The 23,088-nt window shown below is 44.2% G+C and overlaps 1 protein-coding gene across 1 annotated transcript in view; it reads right to left on the bottom strand.

The window, feature by feature from the left end:
- The window catches only part of LOC124606602 (polyglutamylase complex subunit TTLL1), a gene marked incomplete at its 3' end in the record, with an annotated part of 186,825 nt that overhangs the window by 97,403 nt on the left and 66,334 nt on the right, over window positions 1-23,088 (bottom strand). Inside the window, exons 4-5 of the mRNA XM_047138587.1 lie at window positions 20,265-20,443; window positions 7,990-8,176 (exon numbers count right to left, since the gene is read on the bottom strand). Of these exons, the coding sequence (XP_046994543.1) occupies window positions 7,990-8,176; window positions 20,265-20,443 (366 nt within the window). The remainder of the gene's footprint in view (window positions 1-7,989; window positions 8,177-20,264; window positions 20,444-23,088) is intronic.

The raw sequence follows: 23,088 nt of genomic DNA on the forward strand, positions 1-23,088 counted from the left end.
ATATAATATTTACTGTATAACAATAACTCATTTAATTTAAGTACCACATAGGTGTCGTATGTAATATTGAGAAATATTCCGTCTTTCGCGACTGTAATAAAAGTTTTACTTACACACGGCGCATTTGGCTTTATTTTAAAGCACTTCCATCGGTGAAAGGTATGGCACATACACAATGGTATTCGTGTTCTATTTCTTGTTTTTGTTCCACAGTCGCAGTTTTACCAATGGTATTGAAATATATCCCTCTTCTGCAACTGTAATAAGCGACTTATTTAGACCAGACGTGTTTCTCTCTTTTGAAGCATCATAAGAGGACTGTATTTTGTGTCCTCCATTGCCAAGTCACCTTCCGTAGTTTTGTGCTGCGGTAGCACAATATTTAACGTTTGAGTTGGCTCATCAGTGTTTTAGCAAATAAATGCTGTTTGTATGTGCCACACACAAAATTATATTTGACATAGCTCTGAGCACTTCACTGACAGACGGTATATTCAAGTCCTAATGTTTTTGTAAGTCCACAGTTTTGTTTAATGTATTTTGTCTACTTCCTTTTGATTGATTGAAGTGCTTTAAAATAAAGCCAAACGTGCCCAGTGTAAGTAAAACTTTTGTTACAGTTGCGAAAGGTGGAATATTTCTCAATATTACATACAACACTTATGTGGTACTTAAATTAAATGAAATATATACGTATCTTGTCCACACTTCATTCTCAACTAAAATCGACCATCCGGAAGGTATACTCTATGGACTTTTACCTCTGCAAACTCTTCAAAATTTCGTGCAATGGTTTACTATTTTTAATGCTGCATAATAACTGCGTTGAACATCGAAACAAAATTAAGTCATTTATGGGGGGAAGGTATCAGTCAAGAAGATGTGTAAAAATATAATTTTTGGGCCAAATAGTTTTTGTGGAATCGAATGATAAGAGTGTCAAAGCAGTCGGAACACAATGTGTCTGCACAGGCGAGCAGTGCAGTGACAAAATCGCCCACAGCGTGGAATGCAGGGAGCACGTCTTTGTAGCACCGAAAGGGTTAATGCGGCCGTGGTGGCTCTACTTCACGAACTGCGCGCTCCCCCCTAAATGTAAGCTTGCGAACTATGCTATACTATGGCGCTGCTTCTCTTGGCGCGTACAACTGGCAACACAGCAATCTCCAGCGTCTGGGCGGGCATGCGCGAGCCGCCAAGATAAAAGAATTGAACTATAGTTGGTGAGAGGAAATTGAGAGGTAGGCGGAGATACACAGTCTGATAGACGACGTAAAAGGAAGCAGTAGTTACGCGGACCAGAAGAGAATGGCAGAAGACAGGAGAGCACGGAGAGTAACGACGAGAAAATCTACCTTTGTGCACAACAATGATGACGTCAGGAGTAGGGCTACGGACGTTTTTCCTTGTCCTTGTTCTTAGCGATTTCTTGCCCTTATCAGTCCTTGCTCTAACATAATTAAATCGATCTGCTTGAGATTCATTAGGTTCAAACAGATCTTCTAGTAATTTCCACAGTTTCTGTCTTAAAGTTTCCTTGACTGGGTTATCAGGTAGGATGACAACGCAGAAGTGAGTAAGCGTGGCTCAACAGAACTGCGTAGACATACCCCCTCGCTCTGTCTGACTTACTTTCGAAACAACTGTAGTAATTTTCAGGCTTTCAAATTTTACAAATGTACCTTCTAAAGAATAATAATTCCCTGTTAACGAACCTATATCTGTTCTCGATTCTAAAAGGTATGCTTCGATAGTTGAGATTTATTCACCTTGCACAAATACACGCTTGCTCACTTTCTGCGTTGTCACGATGTCCTTCGCGCTAAGACGTTCACTCAAATGGTGCTATGAAGTTTGTGAAAGCCTCGGTAGATGGCACCGCTAATCTTCCACTGCTAGAGAGCCTGTATAGAGGCGCTCAAACAGATTGTAAAATTAACGACACTCGACTGCTATGTTTAATATGACTGTTGGATGTGAGGCTCGAAAATAAAAACATTTCGTTCAAAAACTTGGGGCACTAAACAATGACATGCTACTACTTGCGGACATGCTAACGTAAAAAGGTGCATTTGGTTATGAACAAAGAGTTATGACAAATTTCTTGTAGTAAGAAAAAAACAAATGGGTGAACAGTGTTTGTTGACATACATTAACCTACAACCTTGTAGTTAAATACAGGGTGACTGTAATTAAAGTTAAACTTTCAAACCGCTGTAGAAATAACACCACTGGTCAGAATAACGTCAAATAGCAACTGAATATTATCGGAGGAGGGGGAAAACGTATGGCAGAAGAAAAATAAATAGTTACAAAACGAAGCAATAGATGGCGCTCTAGGCATCATTATTTATTAGTGCTCGACTACAAATGACAAATGAATCATACAACAATGCCAGAGGTGTATGTTTGATGTTAAACAAACTATACCACTCAGTGTGCATGGATCTACAGACGTGATACTGTTAGTTACGTAAGCCCGTCCACCACAACAAGGTCGCATCACATCGAATGGTTGTTGTTATTGTGGTCTTCAATCCAGAGACTGGTTTGCTGCAGCTCTCCATGCTACTCTATCCTGTGCAAGGTTCTTCATGTCCCAGTACCTACTGCAACCTACATCCTTCTGAATCCGTTTAGTGTATTCATCTCTTGGTCTCCCTCTGCGATTTTTTACCTCCACGCTGCCCTCCAATACTAAATTGGTGATCCCTTGATGCCTCAGAGTATGCCCTACCAACCGATCCCTTCTTCTAGTCAAGTTGTGCCACAAATTTCTCTTCTCTCCAATTCTATTCAATATCTCCTCATTAGTTATGTGATCTCCCCATCTAATCATCAGGATTCATCTGTAGTACCACATTTCGAAAGCTTCTATTCTCTTCTTGTCTAAACTATTTATCGTCCATGTTTCACTTTCATACATGGCTACACTCCATACAAATACTTTCAGAAACGACTTCCTGACACTTAAATCTATACTCGTTGTTAACAAATTTCTCTTCTTCAGAAACGCTTTCCTTGCCATTGCCAGTCTACATATTATATCCTCTCTACTTCGACCATCAACAGTTATTTTACTCCCTAAATAGCAAAACTCCTTTACTACTTTAAGTGTCTCATTTCCTAATCTAATTCCCTCAGCATCACCCGATTTAATTCGACTACATTCCATTATCCTCGTTTTACTTTTGTTGATGTTCATCTTATATCCTCCTTTCAAGACACTGTCCATTCCGTTCAACTGCTCTTCCAAGTCCTTTGCTGTCTCTGACAGAATTACAATGTCATCGGCGAACCTCAAAGTTTTTATTTCTTCTCCATGGATTTTAATATCTACTCCAAATTTTTCTTTTGTTTCCTTCACTGCTTGCTCAATATACAGATTAAATAACATTGGGGAGAGACTACAACCCTGTCTCACTCCCTTCCCAAACACTGCTTCTCTTTCATGTCCCTCGACTCTTATAACTGCCATCTGGTTTCTGTACAAATTGTAAATAGCCTTTCGCTCCCTGTATTTTACCCCCGCGACCTTCAAAATTTGAATGAGAGTATTCCAGTCAACATTGTCAAAAGCTTTCTCTAAGTCTACAAATGCTAGAAACGTAGGTTTGCCTTTCCTTAATCTACTTTAAGATAAGTCGTAAGGTCAGTATTGCCTTACGTGTTCCAACATTTCTATGGAATCCAAACTGATCTTCCCCGAGGTCGGCTTCTACCAGTTTTTCCATTCGTCTGTAAAGAATTCGTGTTACTATCTTGCAGCTGTGACTTATTAAACTGATAGTTCGGTAATTTTCACATCTGTCAACACCTGCTTTCTTTGGGATTGGAATTATTATATTCTTCTTGAAGTCTGAGGGTATTTCGCCTGTCTCATACATCTTGCTCACCAGATGGTAGAGTTTTGTCAGGACTGGCTCTCCCAAGGCTGTCAGTAGATCTAATGAAATGTTGTCTACTCCGGGGCCTTGTTTCAACTCAGGTCTTTCAGTGCTCTGTCAAACTCTTCATGCAGTATCGTATCTCCCATTTCATCTTCATCTACGTCCTCTTCCATTTCCATAATATTGTCGTCAAGTACATCGCCCTTGTATAGACCCTCTATATACTCCTTCCACCATTCTGCTTTCCCTTCTTTGCTTAGAACTGGGTTTCCATATGAGCTCTTGATATTCATGCAAGTGGTTCTCTTTTCTCCAAAGGTCTCTTTAATTTTCCTGTAGGCAGTATCTATCTTACCCCCAGCGATATAAGCCTCCACATCCTTACATTTGTCCTCTAGCCATCCCTGCTTAGCCATTTTGCAATTCCTGTCGATCTCATTTTTGAGACGTTTGTATTCGTTTTTGCCTGCATCATTTACTGCATTTTTATATTTTCTCCTTTCATCAATTAAATTCAATATTTCTTCTGTTGCCCAAGGATTTCTACTAGCCCTCGTCTTTTTACCTACTTGATCGTCTGCTGCCTTCACTACTTCATCCCTCAGAGCTACCCATTCTTTTTCTACTGTCTTTCTTTCGCCCATTACTCTCAAGCGTTCCCTAATGCTCTCCCTGACGCTCTCTACAACCTCTGGTTCTTTCAGGTTATCCAGGTCCCATCTCCTCAAATTCATACATTTTTGCAGTTTCTTCAGTTTTAATTTACAGTTCATAACCAATATATTGTGGTCAGAGTCCACATCTGCCACTGGAAAAGCCTCAAAATTTCAAACCTGGTTCCTAAATCTCTGTCTTACCATTATACAATCTATCTGAAACCTGTGAGTATCTCCATGTTTCTTCGATCGAATGGTAAAAATCGGTTTTACATTGTCTTGAGGCCAAAAGCCGCATAATAAGCATCAATCAAAATCAAAACGGATTACGAATTTCCGTGTGACTAGCGCAAAACATGTTCAGTATGCTGTTCACCGTTTTCTACAAGTTGAACTCGAGAAATAACATGCTCTACAACCAATGGAAGTGTTTCCGAGGTCACGTTCAAAATGTTTTACGCAATGCGTGCTTTCTCTGCAGCTAAGTTTGCAGTATGAACAGTCAACGCAACATCTTTCAGACAGCCCCGTAGCCAGAAGTCACACGGATTAAGATCAGGTGATCGGGACGTCCAGGCTACAGGGAAATGGTGGCTGATAATTCTAGCATTTTCGAAATGGCGCTTCAGCAGCTTCTTAACTGGATTTGCAATGTGCGGAGGTGCGCCATCTTGCATAAAAATGAACCCATCCATACATCCACGCTGCTGAAGAGCTGGGATGACGTGGTTCAGCAAAAGACACTCATAGCGCTTACCAGTGACGGTACAGCTAACAGGAGAGGAAGCACCTGTCTCTTCGGAAAAATATCGCCCTATAATAAATGACGCCGTAAACCCACACCACACACAGTGACCTTTTCAGGATGAAGCGGTAGTGGTCGATTTGCGTGAGGAGTTTCCGTTGCCCCTTATTCGACAATTCCGTGTGTGTATTGACTCATCCTGCCAGATGGTGTGCTTCGTCTGTCCACAAAATCTTCCACCGCCAGTCACTGTCCACTTTCATGCGAGCAAGAAATTCTAAAGCAAAGGTCTCTCTTGCTGGCTGGTCAACAGGAAGCAACTCGTGCACGTGGGTAATTTTGAATGGATAGCAAAGAAGGACGTTTCGAAGTATTTTACGCACCGTACTCACGGGTATGTCCAATGTTCGGGCAATTCTGCGTGAACTACACGTGTGCACACCACCACTCGTCTCCTCCTGCATTGCTGTGGCCACTGCTTCAACTGACTTCGAATAATTCGATTCCTCCCGCTACGAGGTTGCACACCAAAAGAACCCGTCTTTTCGAATTTCCGAATCATTTTCTCCAGTCCCACGCCAATCATCGCACCACCGCCTTTTTTCAAACCCTTCAGAGTCCGGAACTTCTGCAGAGAGACGGGTGCATAGTCATCATACTTGTAATACAGCTGTACAAGCTGAGCGCGATCCTGCATTGATGTAATCATGGCGAACGTCGCAGCCGCTAAAGGAGGAAAAGCCGTTTATACCAACTTCAATGGGTTGTCCGCATGACAGGTGCTTTCATTTACGTATTCTGACACATACAGCACCCTCTATTGATCAATTTTCTCACTATTTTTTTCTCTTCTGCCAGACGTTTTCCCACCTTCTCCAATAATATTTCGTTGCAATTTGACGTCATTCTGACCAGTGGTGTTACACTACTGGTCATTAAAATTGCTACACGACGAAGATGACGTGCTACAGACGCGAAATTTAACCGACAGGAAGAAGATGATGTGATATGCAAATGATTAGCTTTTCAGAGCATTCACACAACGTTGGCGCCGGTGGCGACAGCTACAACGTGCTGACATGAGGAAAGTTTCCAACCGATTTCTCATACACAAACAGCAGTTGACCGGCGTTGCCTGGAGAAACGTTGTTGTGGTGCCTCGTGTAAGGAGGAGAAATGCGTACCATCACGTTTCCGACTTTGATAAAGGTCGGATTGTAGCCTATCGCGATTGCGGTTTATCGTATCGCGACACTGCTGCTCGCGTTGGTCGTGATCCAATGACTGTTAGCAGAATATGGAATCGGTGGGTTCAGGAGGGTAATACGGAACGTCGTGCTAGATCCCAACGGCCTCCTATCACTAGCAGTCGAAATGACAGGTATCTTATCCGCATGGCTGTAAAAGATCGTGCAGCCACGTCTCGATCCCTGAGTCAACAGATGGGGACGTTTGCAAGACAACAACCATCTGCACGAACAGTTCGGCGACGTTTGCAGCAGCTTGGAGTATCAGCTCGGAGACCATAGCTGCGGTCACCCTTGATGCTGCATCACAGACAGGAACGCCTGCGATGGTGTACTCAACGACGAACCTGGTGGGTGCACGAATAGCAAAACGTTATTTTTTCGGATGAATCCAGGTTCTGTTTACAGCATCATGATGGTCGCATCCGTGTTTGGCGACATCGCGGTGAACGCACATTGGAAGCGTGTTTTCGTCATCGCGATACTGGCGTATCACCCGGCGTGTTGGTATGGGGTGCCATTGGTTACTCGTCTGGGTCACCTCTTGTTCGCATTGACGGCACTTTGAACAGTGGACGTTAAATTTCAGATGTGTTACGAAACGTGGCTCTACCCCCCATTCGATCCATGCAAAACCCTACATTTCAGCAGGATAATGCACGACCGCATGTTGTAGGTCCTGTACGGGCCATTCTGGGTACAGAAAATGTTCGACTGCTGCCCTGGCCAGCATATTCTCCCGATCTCTCACCAATTGAAAACGTCTGGTGAATGGTGGACGAGAAACTGGCTCGTCACAATACGCCAGCCACTACTCTTGATGAAGTGTGGTATCGTGTTGAAGCTGCATGGGCAGCTGTACCTGTACACGCCATCCAAACTCTGACTCAATGCCCAGGCGTTTCAAGGCCGTTATTACGGCCAGAGATGGTTGGGTACTGATTTCTCAGGATCTATGCACCCAAATTGCGTGAAAATGTAATCACATGTCAGTTCTAGTATAATATATTTGTCCTATGAATACCCGTTTATCATCTGCATTTCTTCTTGGTGTAGCAATTGTAATGGTCAGTAGTGCATTTCTACAGCGTTTTGAAAGGTTAACTTTAATTATAATCACGCTGTACTTAAATATTATGTTCGTGACATAACTGAGATGATGATGTGTTGTAATCAAACGCTCGTAAGTTTGTCGCAACGATGGCCGCCTTCTAAATTGTGCACTGTTCACATTAGACCATTTACAGGATTGTGTGGGACCTTGGTAGCGCTCTAGCGAGAATAGTTCCCGAGAAAAGCACAGTACTGTGTCTAAACGTGCCCCACCCGCTACTTGCACATTACGGACAACATATTAGCGTGAGCTGTTTGCGCCTCCCGTAAAAACGCACGCCCCTACGCCCTAAAGCCTGCGGCACACACGGTGCGTTGCGCCGCGTGCACGCACTCACCGAGAGATGACGTAGGACTCCTTGACGAGCGCCGGGTTGAAGGGCATCTTGCTCTCGCGCGACCACCGCTTCAGCTTGGACAGCTTGTTGATGAGGAAGATGCCCGCGCCCTGCGACTTCCCGCACGGCTTCATGATCCACGTGCTCTGCGGGCTCTTCCGGTACTCCTCCACGAACATGTTGTAGTCTGCAACGGCAAGTCCTCAGCCCCAGAGGCACGCCAAAACACCACTTCACGTTAACGTTGTCTTACACAGGGTGAAAAGTATTTAAACCGACAAACTCTGGGAGGTTGTAGGGGACCTCAAAACAAATATTTTTCCCTAATGTCATTTTTTCCTATGAGGAGTATTTAAACCGGTGGAGGCCGTACTACGCTCTTCAATTGTTAGACGCGGTATTACGATCTTCAGCTGTTAGAGGGCGTATTACGCTCTTCAGTTGTAGGCAACTGCTGTCCACCAGTGTATTAGTGCCTTGTCTCTGTTTACTTATGGATCGATACACCTGGAGTGAGTGCACTGATATGGTTGGTGCGTACTACGTAGCGCACCACAAAGGACGAGCTGCACAGTGGGTTTATCAACAACAATATCCTAATCGGCGTATCTTGCATCATATGATCTTTGCCACTGTGTACCAACGTCTTCATGAGACGGGTCATTTAGCAGATTACCTGGACAGGGACGCCGTCGCACGGTAAGAACGCTGCAATTTGAGGAAGCTGTCTTGCAGCATGTAGAGCGGGATCCTTCAATCAGCACTCGTGCAATTGCACGTAACATCGGGACGAATCAGACGAATGTAAGAACAGTCCTTCGAGAGCAATTGTTACGTCTTGCCTGCTTTGTGGCCGTGCGGTTCTAGGCGCTTCAGTCTGGCACCGCGTGACCGCTACGGTCGCAGGTTCGAATCCTGCCTCGGGCGTGGATGTGTGTGATGTCCTTGCGTTAGTTAGTTTTAAGTAGTTCCAAGTTCTAGGCGACTGATGACCACAGATGTTAAGTCCCATAGTGCTCAGAGCCATTTGAACCATTTTTGTTACGTCCATTTCACTTACAGCGTGTCCACAACCTGGAACCAGTTGATTATCCACCCAGAGCACAGTTTTCGCAGTGGTACCTGGATCAGTGTGAAATACATCCTACATTTACATCCTCTGTGTTGTTCACCGATGAAGCGACGTTCGGGCGCGATGGAGTCTTCAACATGCACAATTCGCATGTTTGGACTAGAGCACAGTTTTCGCAGTGGTACCTGGAGCAGTGTGAAATACATCCTACATTTCCATCCTCTGGGTTGTTTACCGATGAAGCGACGTTCGGGCGCGATGGAGTCTTCAACATGCACAATTCGCATGTTTGGAGTGAGGATAACCTACATGCCACAGTTTCTAGCGCTCATCAAGTGCGGTTCTTCGTTAATCTGGGGGTCGGTGTTGTTGGGGACTGTTTAATTGTGCCGTTCTGCTACCTAGGCCGTTAAATGGCAGGCACTATTACAGTTTTCTCGCCAGAGCATTGCCAGAATTGCTGGAAGACGTCCTCCTCCCTACAAGACAACGCATGTGGTTCCAACATGACGGGGCGCCGGCACGTTTCAGTCGTCGTGTGCGTCGATTCCTGGACCGACGGTTCCCAGAAACGTGGATTGGTAGAGGTGGTCCTGTACCATGGCCTGCTCGATCCCCAGATATGTCCCCTCTGGACTATTTTGTGTGGGTAGAGATGCGCAACCTTGTTTACGCAACTCCTGTTGCATCAGAAGAGGATCTGGTTGCCCGGATAGTAGCAGCAGCAGGAACAATTCAAGATACTCCTGGGGTTTTTGCCCGTGTCAGACAGAACATGATCCGACGGTGTAACCTTTGTTTACATGTCAATGGAAGCATTTTTGAAAATCTACTGTAATTCGAATTGGGTTGTGTTAATGTGTTGTCTCTTGGTGATAAAAAAACGGAAAAGTGTTTGTTGGTTTAATTAATTTGCCGCCAGAGAAATCTTCCTCTACCGGTTTAAATACTCCTCATAGGTAAAAATGACATTAGGGAAAAATATTTGTTTTGATTTCCCCTACAACCTCCCAGAGTTTGTCGGTTTAAATACTTTTCACCCTATGTGCACACATTGTACTGCAAAGTGGAAAATTACCATCAACGTCAGCGCCTGTTCATTCTTGCTTCCTGATTAAGGTAAAGTTTTCCTCAAACTGACTGATGCTTTCGACGCCGCAATGCTTCACTAGCCACGGTCTTGTTGGTGCGTCATGCGTTCCTTGCCTTCGACTTTCCGAATCAGGTATAGAAGGACCTAACATTTACTGTGGACTGCGAACGGCGGAGGTGTTTTTTACTTTAAAAATCATTGGTTGAACCGGAACAGAACAACTCTTAGAGTCGACTAGGGATCCAATCCCGAACGTTTATATCTGTAGTCTGGCACTACTCCAAAAGATTTTACAAAATTTCCCACAATTACAATCACAGGAAATAACGTCAATTTATGAACACTTGCGAGCATTGTGACACATTCACACTTCAGTTTTCAGCAGGGAAACTGTAACCGCATTCTATTTTCATGCATCTTGTTGTTGTTTTTTATCGTAGCCTATAAAAGCGGGTCCTTTCTAGTATCTGTAAGTTTGCTTGCGTTGCCTCCTTATTAGCTACGGCTCTGATTTCTCCTTGTGAGCTGGATTTATTTACAGTCTGGCTTAACTAGTATCAAGAATCATGCAAAATTTTCGTAGTATTTTTGCTGTATCTGTAATTTGTTTTGTTGCGCGAAACTGGATTGTCAGTAATCCTCCAGTCTGTCTCGTCTTTCCTCGTTTCAGTATCAACTAGCACGTAGAGGGTCATTCCGTCACGATGGTGCAAAGTTTTAGGAACGATGGAGAAGGGTAAGAGTATCAATTTGAGGTTAGTGACCCTGGTACGGAAACCACCGGAGCTTAAAACTATAAGCGAAAATCGTCCTGATACCTCTTGTCAGAGGAATGCATGTACCGGTAGTGTTGTTACTAGGATTGTAGAGAAGACAAGTTTCAGAGGTGGTAGTATGGACCAAAACAGGAAAAATTGTCTGGTAAACATGAGCTCTAAAATGCATACCATAAGAGCGATAAGGACTTGTTCATCTTCGTTACAGTGAAACACTTCTCTTCTACTGAACAAGTGCCCACAGCTCTTGCGCTTTACATTTTAGAGCCCATGTTTACTGTTTTTGTTGTTGTTGTTGTTGTTGTTGTTGTTGTAGCCCATACTACGAGGGTAAGTCAATTATTATCCGAAAAGTAGTTACAAAATAAAATAAAATAAAATATTCCGGAGGTAAAATAGTCCCCCATTCGGAACTCCGGACGGGGACTACTCAAGAGGACGTCGAGATCAGGAGAAAGAAAACTGGCGTTCTACGCATCGGAGCGTGGAATGTCAGATTCCTTAATCGGGCAGGTACGTAAGAAAATTTAAAAAGGGAAATGGATAGGTTAAAGTTAGATATAGTGGGAATTAGTGAAGTTCGGTGGCAGGAGGAACAAGACTTTTGGTCAGGCGAATACAGGGTTATAAATACAAAATCAAATAGGGGTAATGCAGGAGTAGGTTTAATAACGAATAAAAAAATAGGAGTGCGGGTTAGCTACTACAAACAACATAGTGAACGCATTATTGTGGCCAAGATAGACACGAAGCCCACGCCTACTACAGTAGTACAAGTTTATATGCCAACTAGCCCTGCAGATGACGAAGAAATTGAAGAAATGTATGATGAAATCAAAGAAATTATTCAGATAGTGAAGGGAGACGAAAATTTAATAGTCATGGGTGACTGGATTTCGGTAGCAGGAAAAGGGAGAGAAGGAAACGTAGTAGGTGAATATGGCTTGGGATAAGAAATGAAAAAGGAAGCCGCCTGGTGGAATTTTGTGCAGAGAATAACTTAATCATAGCTAACACTTGGTTCAAGAATCATGAAAGAAGGTTGTATACATGGAAGAACCCTGGAGATACTAAAAGGTATCAGATGGATTATCTAATGGTAAGACAGAGATTTAGGAACCAGGTTTTAAATTGTAAGACATTTCCAGGGGCAGATGTGGACTCTGACCACAATCTATTGGTTATGAACTGTAAATTAAAACTGAAGAAATTGCAAAAAGGTGGGAATTTAAGGAGATGGGACCTGGATAAACTGACTAAACCAGAGGTTTTACAGAGTTTCAGGGAGAGCGTAAGGGAACAAATGGCAGGAATGGGGGAAAGAAATACAGTAGAAGAAGAATGGGTAGCTTTGAGGGATGAAGTAGTGAAGGCAGCAGAGGATCAAGTAGGTAAAAAGACGAGGGCTAGTAGAAAACCTTGGGTAACAGAAGAAATATTGAATTTAATTGATGAAAGGAGAAAATATAAAAATGCAGTAAATGAAGCAGGCAAAAAGGAATACAAACGTCTCAAAAATGAGATCGACAGGAAGTGCAAAATGGCTAAGCAGGGATGGCTAGAGGACAAATGTAAGGATGTAGAGGCTTATCTCACTAGGGGTAAGATAGATACTGCCTACAGGAAAATTAAAGAGACCTTTGGAGAAAACAGAACCACTTGTATGAATATCAAGAGCTCAGATGGAAACCCAGTTCTAAGCAAAGAAGGGAAAGCAGAAAGGTGGAAGGAGTATATAGAGGGTCTATACAAGGGCAAAGTACTTGAGGACAATATTATGGAAATGGAAGAGGATATAGATGAAGATGAAATGGGAGATATGATACTGTGTGAAGATTTTGACAGAGCACTGAAAGACCTGAGCTAAAACAAGGCCCCAGGAGTAGACAATGTTCCATTAGAACTACTGACGGCCTTGGGAGAGCCAGTCCTGACAAAACTCTACCATCTGGCGAGCAAGATGTATGAGACAGGCGAAATACCCTCAGCCTTCAAGAAGAAGATAATAATTCCAATCCCAAAGAAAGCAGGTGTTGACAGTTATGAAAATTAGCAAACTATCAGTTTAATAAGTCATAGCTGCAAAATACTAACACGAATTCTTTACAGACGAATGGAAAAACTGGTAGAAGCCGACCTCGGGGAAGATCAGTTTTGATTCCGTAGAAATATTGGAACACGTGAGGCAATACAGACCTTATGACTTATCTTAGAAGAAAGATTAAGGAAAGGCAAACCTACGTTTCTGGCATTTGTAGACTTAGAGAAAGCTTTTGACAATGTTGACTGGAATACTCTCTTCCAAATTCTGAAGGTGGCAGGGGTAAAATACAGGGAGCGAATGGGTATTTACAATTTGTACAGAAAGCAGATGGCAGTTATAAGAGTCGAGGGGCATGAAAGGGAAGCAGTTGTTGGGAAGGGAGTGAGACAGGGTTGTAGCCTCTCCCCAATGTCATTCAATCTGTATATTGAGCAAGCAGTAAAGGAAACAAAAGAAAAATTCGGAGTAGGAATTAAAATCCATGGAGAAGAAATAAAAACTTTGAGGTTCGCCGATGACATTGTAATTCTGTCAGAGACAGCAAAGGACTTGGAAGAGCAGTTGAACGGAATGGACAGTGTCTTGAAAGGAGGATATAAGATGAACATCAACAAAAGCAAAACGAGGATAATGGAACGCAGTTGAATTAAGTCGTGTGATGTTGAGGGTATTAGATTAGGAAATGAGACACCTAAAATAGTAAAGGAGTTTTGCCATTGGGGTAGCAAAATAACTGATGATTGTCGAAGTAGAGAGGATATAAAATGTAGACTGGCAATGACAAGGAAAGCGTTTCTGAAGAAGAGAAATTTGTTAACATCGAGTATATATTTAAGTATGAGGAAGTCGTTTCTGAAAGTATTTGTATGGAGTGTAGCCATGTAGGGAAGAGAAACATGGACGATAAATAGTTTGGACAAGAAGAGAATAGAAGCTTTCGAAATGTGGTACTACAGAAGAATGCTGAAGATTAGATGGGTATATCACATAACAAATGAGGAGGTATTGAATAGAATTGGGGAGAAGAGGAGTTTGTGGCACAACTTGACAAGAAGAAGGGACCGGTTGGTAGGACATGTTCCGAGGCATCAAGGGATCATCATTTTAGTAGTGGAGGGTAAAAATGTTAGACCAAGAGATGAATACACTAAGCAGATTCTGAAGAATGTAGGTTGCACTAGGTACTGGGAGATGAAGAAGCTTGCACAGGATAGAGTAGCATGGAGAGCTGCATCAAACCAGTCTCAGGACTGAAGACCACAACAACAACAGTTATAAAAAATGGGAAACTAACAAGAACATCATTTTTCGACATAGTCTCCCTTGCGTTTCAGCGTACTTGGTCCATCGTTGTACAAGCTTCCTGATGTCCTCGTAAAAGGTTTTCGGTTGAGCTGTGAGCCAGGAATGCTTTCACTGCTTCGTCCGAGGCATATGGACGGCCCCTTCATGCCTGTTCGAGTGGACCAAACAAGTGGTAGTGAGAATGGGCAAGATCGGTACTACATGGAGGATGATCCAGTACTTCAAGTTTGAGTTTCTGGAGCGTTTCAGCAATGTGGGCAGCAGTATGCAGACGGGCATTGTTGTGCAACAACACAACACCTTCTGAGAGCAACCCTCGGCGTTGCTTCCTACCTTACTGTAACGTACACTGTTTATTGATGTGCCCATTTCCCCATAATGTTCCAGTACTGGATCTTGTGCGTCCCAAAAAACCGTAAGCATCAGTTTTCCTGTGGACGGTTGGGTCTTGAACTTTTTCTTGCACGGCGAATTTGGATGTTTCCATTCCATACTCTGCCGTTTACTCTCCGGCTCGTAATGATGGATCTATGTTTCGTCACTAGTGATTATTCTATCTAAGATGTTGTCCCCTTCGTTACCATAGCGATCCAAATGTTTTTTGCAAATGTCTAAGCGCGTTTGTTTATGCAACTGTGTGAGTTGTTTTGGGACCCATCTTGCACAAACTTTATGAAACCCAAGTGTGTTGTGGATGATTTCGTAGGCAGAACCGTGGCTAATTTTCAGACGATGTGCCACTTCGTTAATAGTTAATTGTCTGTCTAAGAGAATCATTTCACGTGAACGGTCAGTGGTTTCTTCATTTGTGGCGGTAAACGGTCGTCCGGCTCCTTCGCCGAGCATCACACTTGTGCGACCATTCCGGAATTCTGCAATCGAGTCGTAGACACTGGACAGTGTGGTGACGTTATGTTTGCATGTAAACAGTTTTGGTTCGCATTGGAACAAGTGGCTCACTTATTTCCTTGATTGTTGTGCGTGACTCTGCTTTGACCTTCTTTTGTATTCAGTAGGCACAAGACGCCTGCATGCTTACGAATTTTGTGTATCTTTTAAGATTTCCGGGAAAGCCGCTTCGTTTCTCATTAAGTGGTTTGTTTAGTGTAACGTTTCAGATTGTTCGATTGTTAGCTGACGTATTCTAGCACCGTTACGTTTCCCTTAACCGCCACTCAGGACGACGGGACTGTAATTGTTTTTCGTGTTTTTAAAAGAGTAAAGCGCCATTTGACTGTGTATTACTGTACAGTATTTATCTTGTGTACTGTCTAATTTTCGGCTTTTATGCCATTATCAAGCACAATGCTAAAAGTTGTTGTTGTTGTTGTTGTTGTTGTCTTCAGTCCTGAGACTGGTTTGATGCAGCTCTCCATGCTACTGTATCCTGTGCAAGCTCCTTCATCTCCCAGTACTTACTGCAACCTACATCCTTCTGAATCTGCTTGGTGTATTCATCTCTTGGTCGCCCTCTACGATTTTTACCCTCCACCCAGCCCTCCAATGCTAAATTTGTGATCCCTTGATGCCTCAGAACATGTCCTACCAACCGGTCCCTTCTTCTTATCAAGTTGTGCCACAAAAGTTGTTAGACGATTATTATGTCATATCTGTTAAGGCAGCCAAAGCAGGTAAAAAAGACTAACACATGTCTTTAAGATATAACTGTCCACAGTTTAACTGCTCTGGCTGCCTTAAAAGATATCTTCTTAGTACAGAAGACAAATACAGTAATACAGTCAAAAGGCCGTTTACACTTTTAAAAAGTATTACGTGACTGCGGCTCAACACCAATGTTTTGAAGTAAGCCTTACCCAAAGCGTTGGCTAGGCTCTAAACTCTTGATTAGTTTGCGTCAGTTGATTATTGTGAGCCGACAATAAGAGCTACTAGGTATTAAATTTGTTTAACCCTAGAATTTTAAGAAATGTTTTAAATACAGCTTTCTTAGGATCTTCCTGTTTAAAGAATCCTAATTTTCTTTTTCCCGCAGTTCTTTTACTAAAAATTACCATATATTGTTCATTTCATGATGGTTAAGTATTATTAATAGTAGTTTTTCTTATTACGGCAAGATCGGCCGAATAAATTTTGATCGTTTTTAAGCAGTTTTTTGGTTTTTCCAATTGTGGCGTTATTGACCGCTTTATCTGTTAGTGCAATGTTCTATAATGATTTTGTAAGTGTGTTTCAGAAATTTCCCGAGTACTGTATTTGTCAGTGTGTATGCGAAGGCATCTGTCAGGAAGGCCGTATGCGCCGTTTGATGGTGACCGCTATGCCTTGCGTGGCATCTGCAACGTCAGCGTCATTTGAATGTGTTGTAAAGCGTGTAAGCTATGATTCTGTAGAGTTGTTTATTCTAACTTCACATTTATCTGTAATTTATTGCTAAACAAATGTGTGCAATTTGTTTGTGTATCCTCTGGCTTTGTGTCCACGATCCTTCCACGTCCTCATGGAGTGTAGTTGACAATTTAATTCAATTGTATTAAGCTGACAAACAATGCACAGGGTCGGGCAGAAACAATCGAGCACTTTCTACGGTTGGTAGCTCGTGTGGCCCAGCTGCGAGGCTAAAACCGAGTGGGGTAGAACCACGCACGAAGAATGCCCTTGTTAGTTACAATGGAGCGTTGGACCGCAACTCATCGCGCTTTTCTGATTGAAGCATGTTTGGTTGGTTGGTTGATTGATTGAGGGGAGGCGACCAGAGAGCGAGGTCGTCGGCCCCATCGGATGAGGGAAGGATGAGGAACGTGCTCTTTCAAAGGAACCGTCCTTCCATTTGCCTAATACGATTTAGGGAAAATCTTAATCAGGATGGCCGGACGCAGGTAAACCGTATATCAGAAGCGGTGACAGCAGAACGGCACACAGATCGATGGTGTATTTTGTGTGTTTCCTACTAGAAGCCATCGGGAAAGCCGAGGACTGTAAAGGCACCAGAATACGTACTGAATGCCATTGATAACAGTCCTAGGCGTTCAGTAAACCTACACACACCAGTTTCACACCTGCCACTCCATAGGGTGTGCCGTATTATCCACAGTGATTCACCTTATGGTCCGTACAAAATATAGGCGAGCCTTAGGTTATGCAAGCTACTATGCGTCCTGGAAACAATTCGGTAAAGACCTCATCGCTCTATTGGCCGAGTATAGGGGAATACTTCCCAATCCGATCTGTCGGAGAAGCACACTTTATACAATAAGCAAAACACTCGATACTGTAGTAATGAAAATCCACAGGAACTCCACGGGAAACCACTCCATAGTGAAAAAAGTCACGGTTGGGTGCAGTGTCCGGCTTCCAGGATCACTGGAGACTATTTTTTCGAAGATCATCGCGAAAGCGAAGTCGCAGTCAATTCGGAACGTTGCAGAGCCCTACTGCCGGCTTTCCTCATTTCTGAATGACACAGACAACGGGCTGGCTGACTTGACATCAGTCTGCTTCCAGCGTCCGCCTGCATAGCTGGGTGGTAACGTGCTCGCCTACCATGTAAGCGGGCCCGGGTTCGATTCCCAGCCAGGTTGGGGATTTTATCCGTCCGGGGAGTGGGTGCTGTGTTATCCTCCTCGTCGTTTCACCCTCGTCACCGGCGCGCAAGTCCCCAACGTGGCGTCGACTGAAACAAGACTCGCAATACGGCGGCCGAACTTCCCCAGATGGGGCCTCCCGGCCAACGATGCCGTACGCTCATTCCCATTTTACTTCCGGTAAGATGGGGCGACTGCGCAGAATCGTCTCAAGTTTTGGAGACACGCCGTTGCCAGCCAGATCCGTCGAGCTGTTTACCATTCCCTTCTGTGGGGGCTCCTGAAGTGTCGAGCGTTTGCATCATGTCTCCCCAACTTGGAGATTCTGAAGCGACGCGTTAATGAAGAGATCAACGTAATTCGACCGCACATGGCTGTGAACCTAATGGACAGTTCAGTTCGTCGACTCCGTCAGTGCACCACAAGGATTACCTCACAGAAAAAGTGTCCTGTGCTATTGTGCCATGAAACGACATTACATTACTTATCACTTCCGATTCTCGTCCGCTGCGTGCCCTACTGAGCGTTACTATAGAACTATAATAAAATGGTAGATGGTTTCTGTCGGACCCTACATTTCTCACAACTGCAATTTCTTGGAAAAAATGCTGACGCAACGAAACAAACCGGTGTAAACAAAGACGCTAAAAAACTGTTTTTAATACACTCATGTTCAGAAGAAACAAAACTCCAAAAACAACGAGAGACAAGACGTTCATTTTCATAGTACATGTACACTACTGGCCATTAAAATTGCTACACCACGAAGAAATGAAGATGATAAACGGGTATTCATTGGACAAATATATCATAGTAGAACTGACATGTGATTACATTTTGAAGTAATTTGGGAGTATAGATCCTGAGAAATCAGTACCCAGAACACCACCTCTGGCCGTAATAACGGCCTTGATACGCCTGGGCATTGAGTCAAACAGAGCTTGGATGCCGTGTACAGGTACAGCTGCCCATGCAGCTTCAACACGATACGACAGTTCCTCAAGAGTAGTGACTGGCGTATTGTGACGAGCCAGTTGCTCGGCCACCACTGACCAGACGTTTTCAATTGGTCAGAGATCTGGAGAATGTTCTGGCCAGGGCAGCAGTCGAACATTCTCTGTATCCAGAAAGGCCAGTACAGGACCTGCAATATGCGGTCGTGCAATATCCTGCTGAAATGTAGGGTTTCGCAGGGATCGAGTGAAGGGTAGAGCCACGGGTCGTAACACGTCTAAAATGTAACGTCCACTGTTCAAAGTGCCGTCAATGCGAAGAAGAGGTGACCGAGACGTGTAACCAACGGCACCCCATATCATCACGCCGAGTGATACGCCAGTATGGCGATGACGAATACACGCATCCAATGTGCATTCACCGCGATATCACCAAACACGGATGCGAACATCATGATGCTGTAAACAGAACCTGGATTCGTAAGAAAAAATGACGTTTTGCAATTCGTGCACCCAGGTTCGTCGTTGAGTTCACCATCGCAAGAGCTCTTGTCTGTGATGCAGCGTCAAGGGTAACCGCAAGCCAGGGTCTCCGAGCTGATACTCCACGCTGCTGCAAACCTCGTCCAACTGTTCGTGCAGACGGTTGTTGTCTTGCAAACGTCCCCATCTGTTGACTCAGGGAACGAGACGTGGCTGCACGATCCTTTACTGCAGTGCGCATAAGATGCCTGTCATCTGGACTGCTAGTGATACGAGGCCGTTGGGATCCAGCACGGCGTTCCGTATTACCCTCCTGAACCCACCGATTCCATACTCTGCTAATAGTCATTGGATCTCGACCAACGCGAGCACCAATGTCGCGATACGATAAAGATAGGCTACAATCCGACTTTATCAAAGTCGGAAACGTGATGGTACGCATTTCTCCTCCTTACACGAGGCATCACAACAACGTTTCACCAGGCAACGCCGGTCAACTGCTGTTTGTGTATGAGAAATCGGTTGGAAACTTTCCTCATGTCAGCACGTTGTAGGTGTCGCCACCGGCGCTAACCTTGTGTGAATGCTCTGAAAAGCTAATCATTTGCATATGACAGCATGTTCTTGCTGTCGGTTAAATTTCGCGTCTGTAGCACGTCACCTTCGTGGTGTAGCAATTTTAATGGCCTTTAGTGTACGAGTACCTTATGAGGGATGTAGTGAAACGCCTTACTAAGGCCGCAAAGTGTCAGTGATACAGATTCTTTTTCCTGAGAACTCTTTTTAATCCTAGTAACCTTGTTGGGGTTCAGGCAGCGAGAACACAAATCGCTTCCCCGGAGGAATTCGAAAAATTGTGCACAACAGGGAATCAACAACTTGGCTCTACACCGGATAGCACACCGTTAAACAGTCACAAGGAGAAAAAAGTTGAGCGATCACAACAACAGTACGCATCTGGACCTCCGGACGAGCGGCTGCGCGCAGCGCGCCGCAGACACACCCACCTGCGGGCAGCACGAAGGTGACGGGCACGAAGTCGAGGTAGACGTATCGACCCGTGACGTCACTGCGCTCCGCCACCGGCTCCTTGTCTCGCTCCAGCTGCTTCCGGTAGCGCTTGATGTTCTTCACCAGCAGGTCCTTCCGCGACAGCTCGTAGTGGTTCGGGAAGTGATTGATCATCCTGCCGGCAGTCGGGGAAGTCACTCGTCACTAAAACATCCTCCAGTGGGGAGGCTATCTGCACAAACAACTAGGATCACAATAGAGAAATAATCTGAAAGTGGTTCGCAGAACCCTGTGCCAGACACTTCTACAGCTACATCCATACTCCGCAAGCCACCTGACGGTGTGTGGCGGAGGGTACCTTGAGTACCTCTATCGGTTCTCCCTTCTATTCCAATCTCGTACTGTTCGTGGAAAGAAGGACTGTCGGTATGCCTCTATGTGGGCTCTAATCTCTCTGATTTTACCCTCATGGTCTCCTCGCGAGATACACGTAGGAGGGAGCAATATACTGCTTGACTCCTCGGTGAAGGTATGTTCTCGAAACTTCAACAAAAGCCCGTACCGAGCTACTGAGCGTCTCTCCTGCAGAGTCTTCCACTGCAGTTTATCTATCATCTCCGTAACGCTTTCGCGACTACTAAATGATCCTGTAACGCAGCGCGCTGCTCTCCATTGGATCTTCTCTATCTCTTCTATCAACCCTATCTGGTACGGATCCCACACTGGTGAGCAGTATTCAAGCAGTGGGCGAAAAGCGTACTGTAACGTACTTCCTTTGTTTTCGGATTCCATCTCCTTAGGATTCTTCCAATGAATCTCAGGCTGGCATCTGCTTTACCGACGATCAACTTTATATGATCATTCTATTTTAAATCACTCCTAATGCGTACTCCCAGATAATTTATGGAATTAACTGCTTCCAGTTGCTGACCTGCTATTTTGTAGCTAAATGATAAGGGATCTTTCCTTCTACGTATTCGCAGCACATTACACTTGTCTACATTGAGATTCAATTGCCATTCCCTGCACCATGCGACAATTCGCTGCAGATCCTCCTGCATTTCAGTACAATTTTCCATTGTTACAAGCTCTCGATTCTACTACAGCATCATCCGCAAAAAGCCTCACTGAACTTCCGATGTCATCCACAAGGTCATTTATGTATATTGTGAATAGCAACGGTCCTACGACACTCCCCTGCGGCACACCTGAAATCACTCTTACTTCGGAAGACTTCTCTCCATTGAGAATGACGTGCTGCGTTCTGTTATCTAGGAACTCTTCAATCCGATCACACAATTGGTCTGATAGTCCATATACTCTTACTTTGTTCATTAAACAACTGTGGGGAACTGTATCGAACGCCTAGCGGAAGTCAAGCAACACGGCATCTACCTGGGAACCCGTGTCTATGGCCCTCTGAGTCTCGTGGACGAATAGAGCGAGCTGGGTTTCACACGATCGTCTTTTTCGAAACCCATGCTGATTCCTACAGAGTAGATTTCTAGTCTCCAGAAAAGTCATTATACTAGAACGTAATACGTGTTCCAAAATTCTACAACTGATCGACGTTAGAGATATAGGTCTATAGTTCTGCACATCTGTTCGACGTCCCTTCTTGAAAACGGGGATAACCTGTGCCCTTTTCCAATCCTTTGGAACGCTACGCTCTTCTAGAGACCTACGGTACACCGCTGCAAGAAGGGGGGCAAGTTCCTTCGCGTACTCTGTGTAAAATCGAACTGGTATCCCATAAGATCTAGCGGCCTTTCCTCTTTTGAGCGATTTTAATTGTTTCTCTATCTCTCTGTCGTCTACTTCGATATCTACCATTTTGTCATCTGTGCGACAATCTAGTGAAGGAACTACAGTGCAGTCTTCCTCTGTGAAACAGAACGTCCGTCTGACAGGCGGATATGGTTTACGTTTGTTCTACTAGAGGCGGTGAAAATCACATTTACATCTACATTTGTACTCCGCAAGCCAACCAACGGTGTGTGGCGGAGGGAACTTTACGTGCCACTGTCGTTACCTCCCTTTCCTGTTCCAGTCGCGTATGGTTCGCGGGAAGAACGACTGCCAGAAAGCCTCCGTGCGCGCTCGAGTCTCTCTAATATTACATTCGTGATCTCCTCGGGAGGTATAAGTAGGGGGAAGCAATATATTCGACACCTCATCCAGAAACGCACCCTCTCGAAACCTGGACAGCAAGCTACACCGCGATGCAGAGCGCCTCTCTTGCATAGTCTTCCACTTGAGTTTGCTACATATCTCCGTAATGCTATCACGCTTACCAAATAACCCTGTGACCAAACGCGCCGCTCTTCTCTGGATCTTCTCTATCTCCTCCGTCAACCCGACCTGGTACGGATCCCACACTGATGAGCAATACTCAAGTATAGGTCGAACGAGTGTTTTGTAAGCCACGTCCTTTGTTGATTGATTACATTTTCTAAGGACTCTCCCAATAAATCTCAACCTGGCACCCGACTTACCAACAATTAATTTTATATGATCATTCCACTTCAAATCGTTCCGTACGCATACTCCCAGATGTTTTACAGAAGTAACTGCTACCAGTGTTTGTTCCGCTATCATATAATCATACAATAAAGGATCCTTCTTTCTGTGTATTCGCAATACATTACATTTGTCTATGTTAAGGGTCAGTTGCCACTCCCTGCTCCAAGTGCTTTTCCGCTGCAGATCTTCCTGCATTTCACTGCAATTTTCTAATGCTGCAACTTCTGTGTATACCACAGCATCATTCGCGAAAAGCCGCATGGAACTTCCGACGCTATCTGCTAGATCATTTACATA

The sequence above is a fragment of the Schistocerca americana genome, chromosome 3 (genome assembly GCF_021461395.2).
Source record: "Schistocerca americana isolate TAMUIC-IGC-003095 chromosome 3, iqSchAmer2.1, whole genome shotgun sequence".
NCBI classification, from domain to species: Eukaryota; Metazoa; Arthropoda; class Insecta; order Orthoptera; family Acrididae; genus Schistocerca; species Schistocerca americana.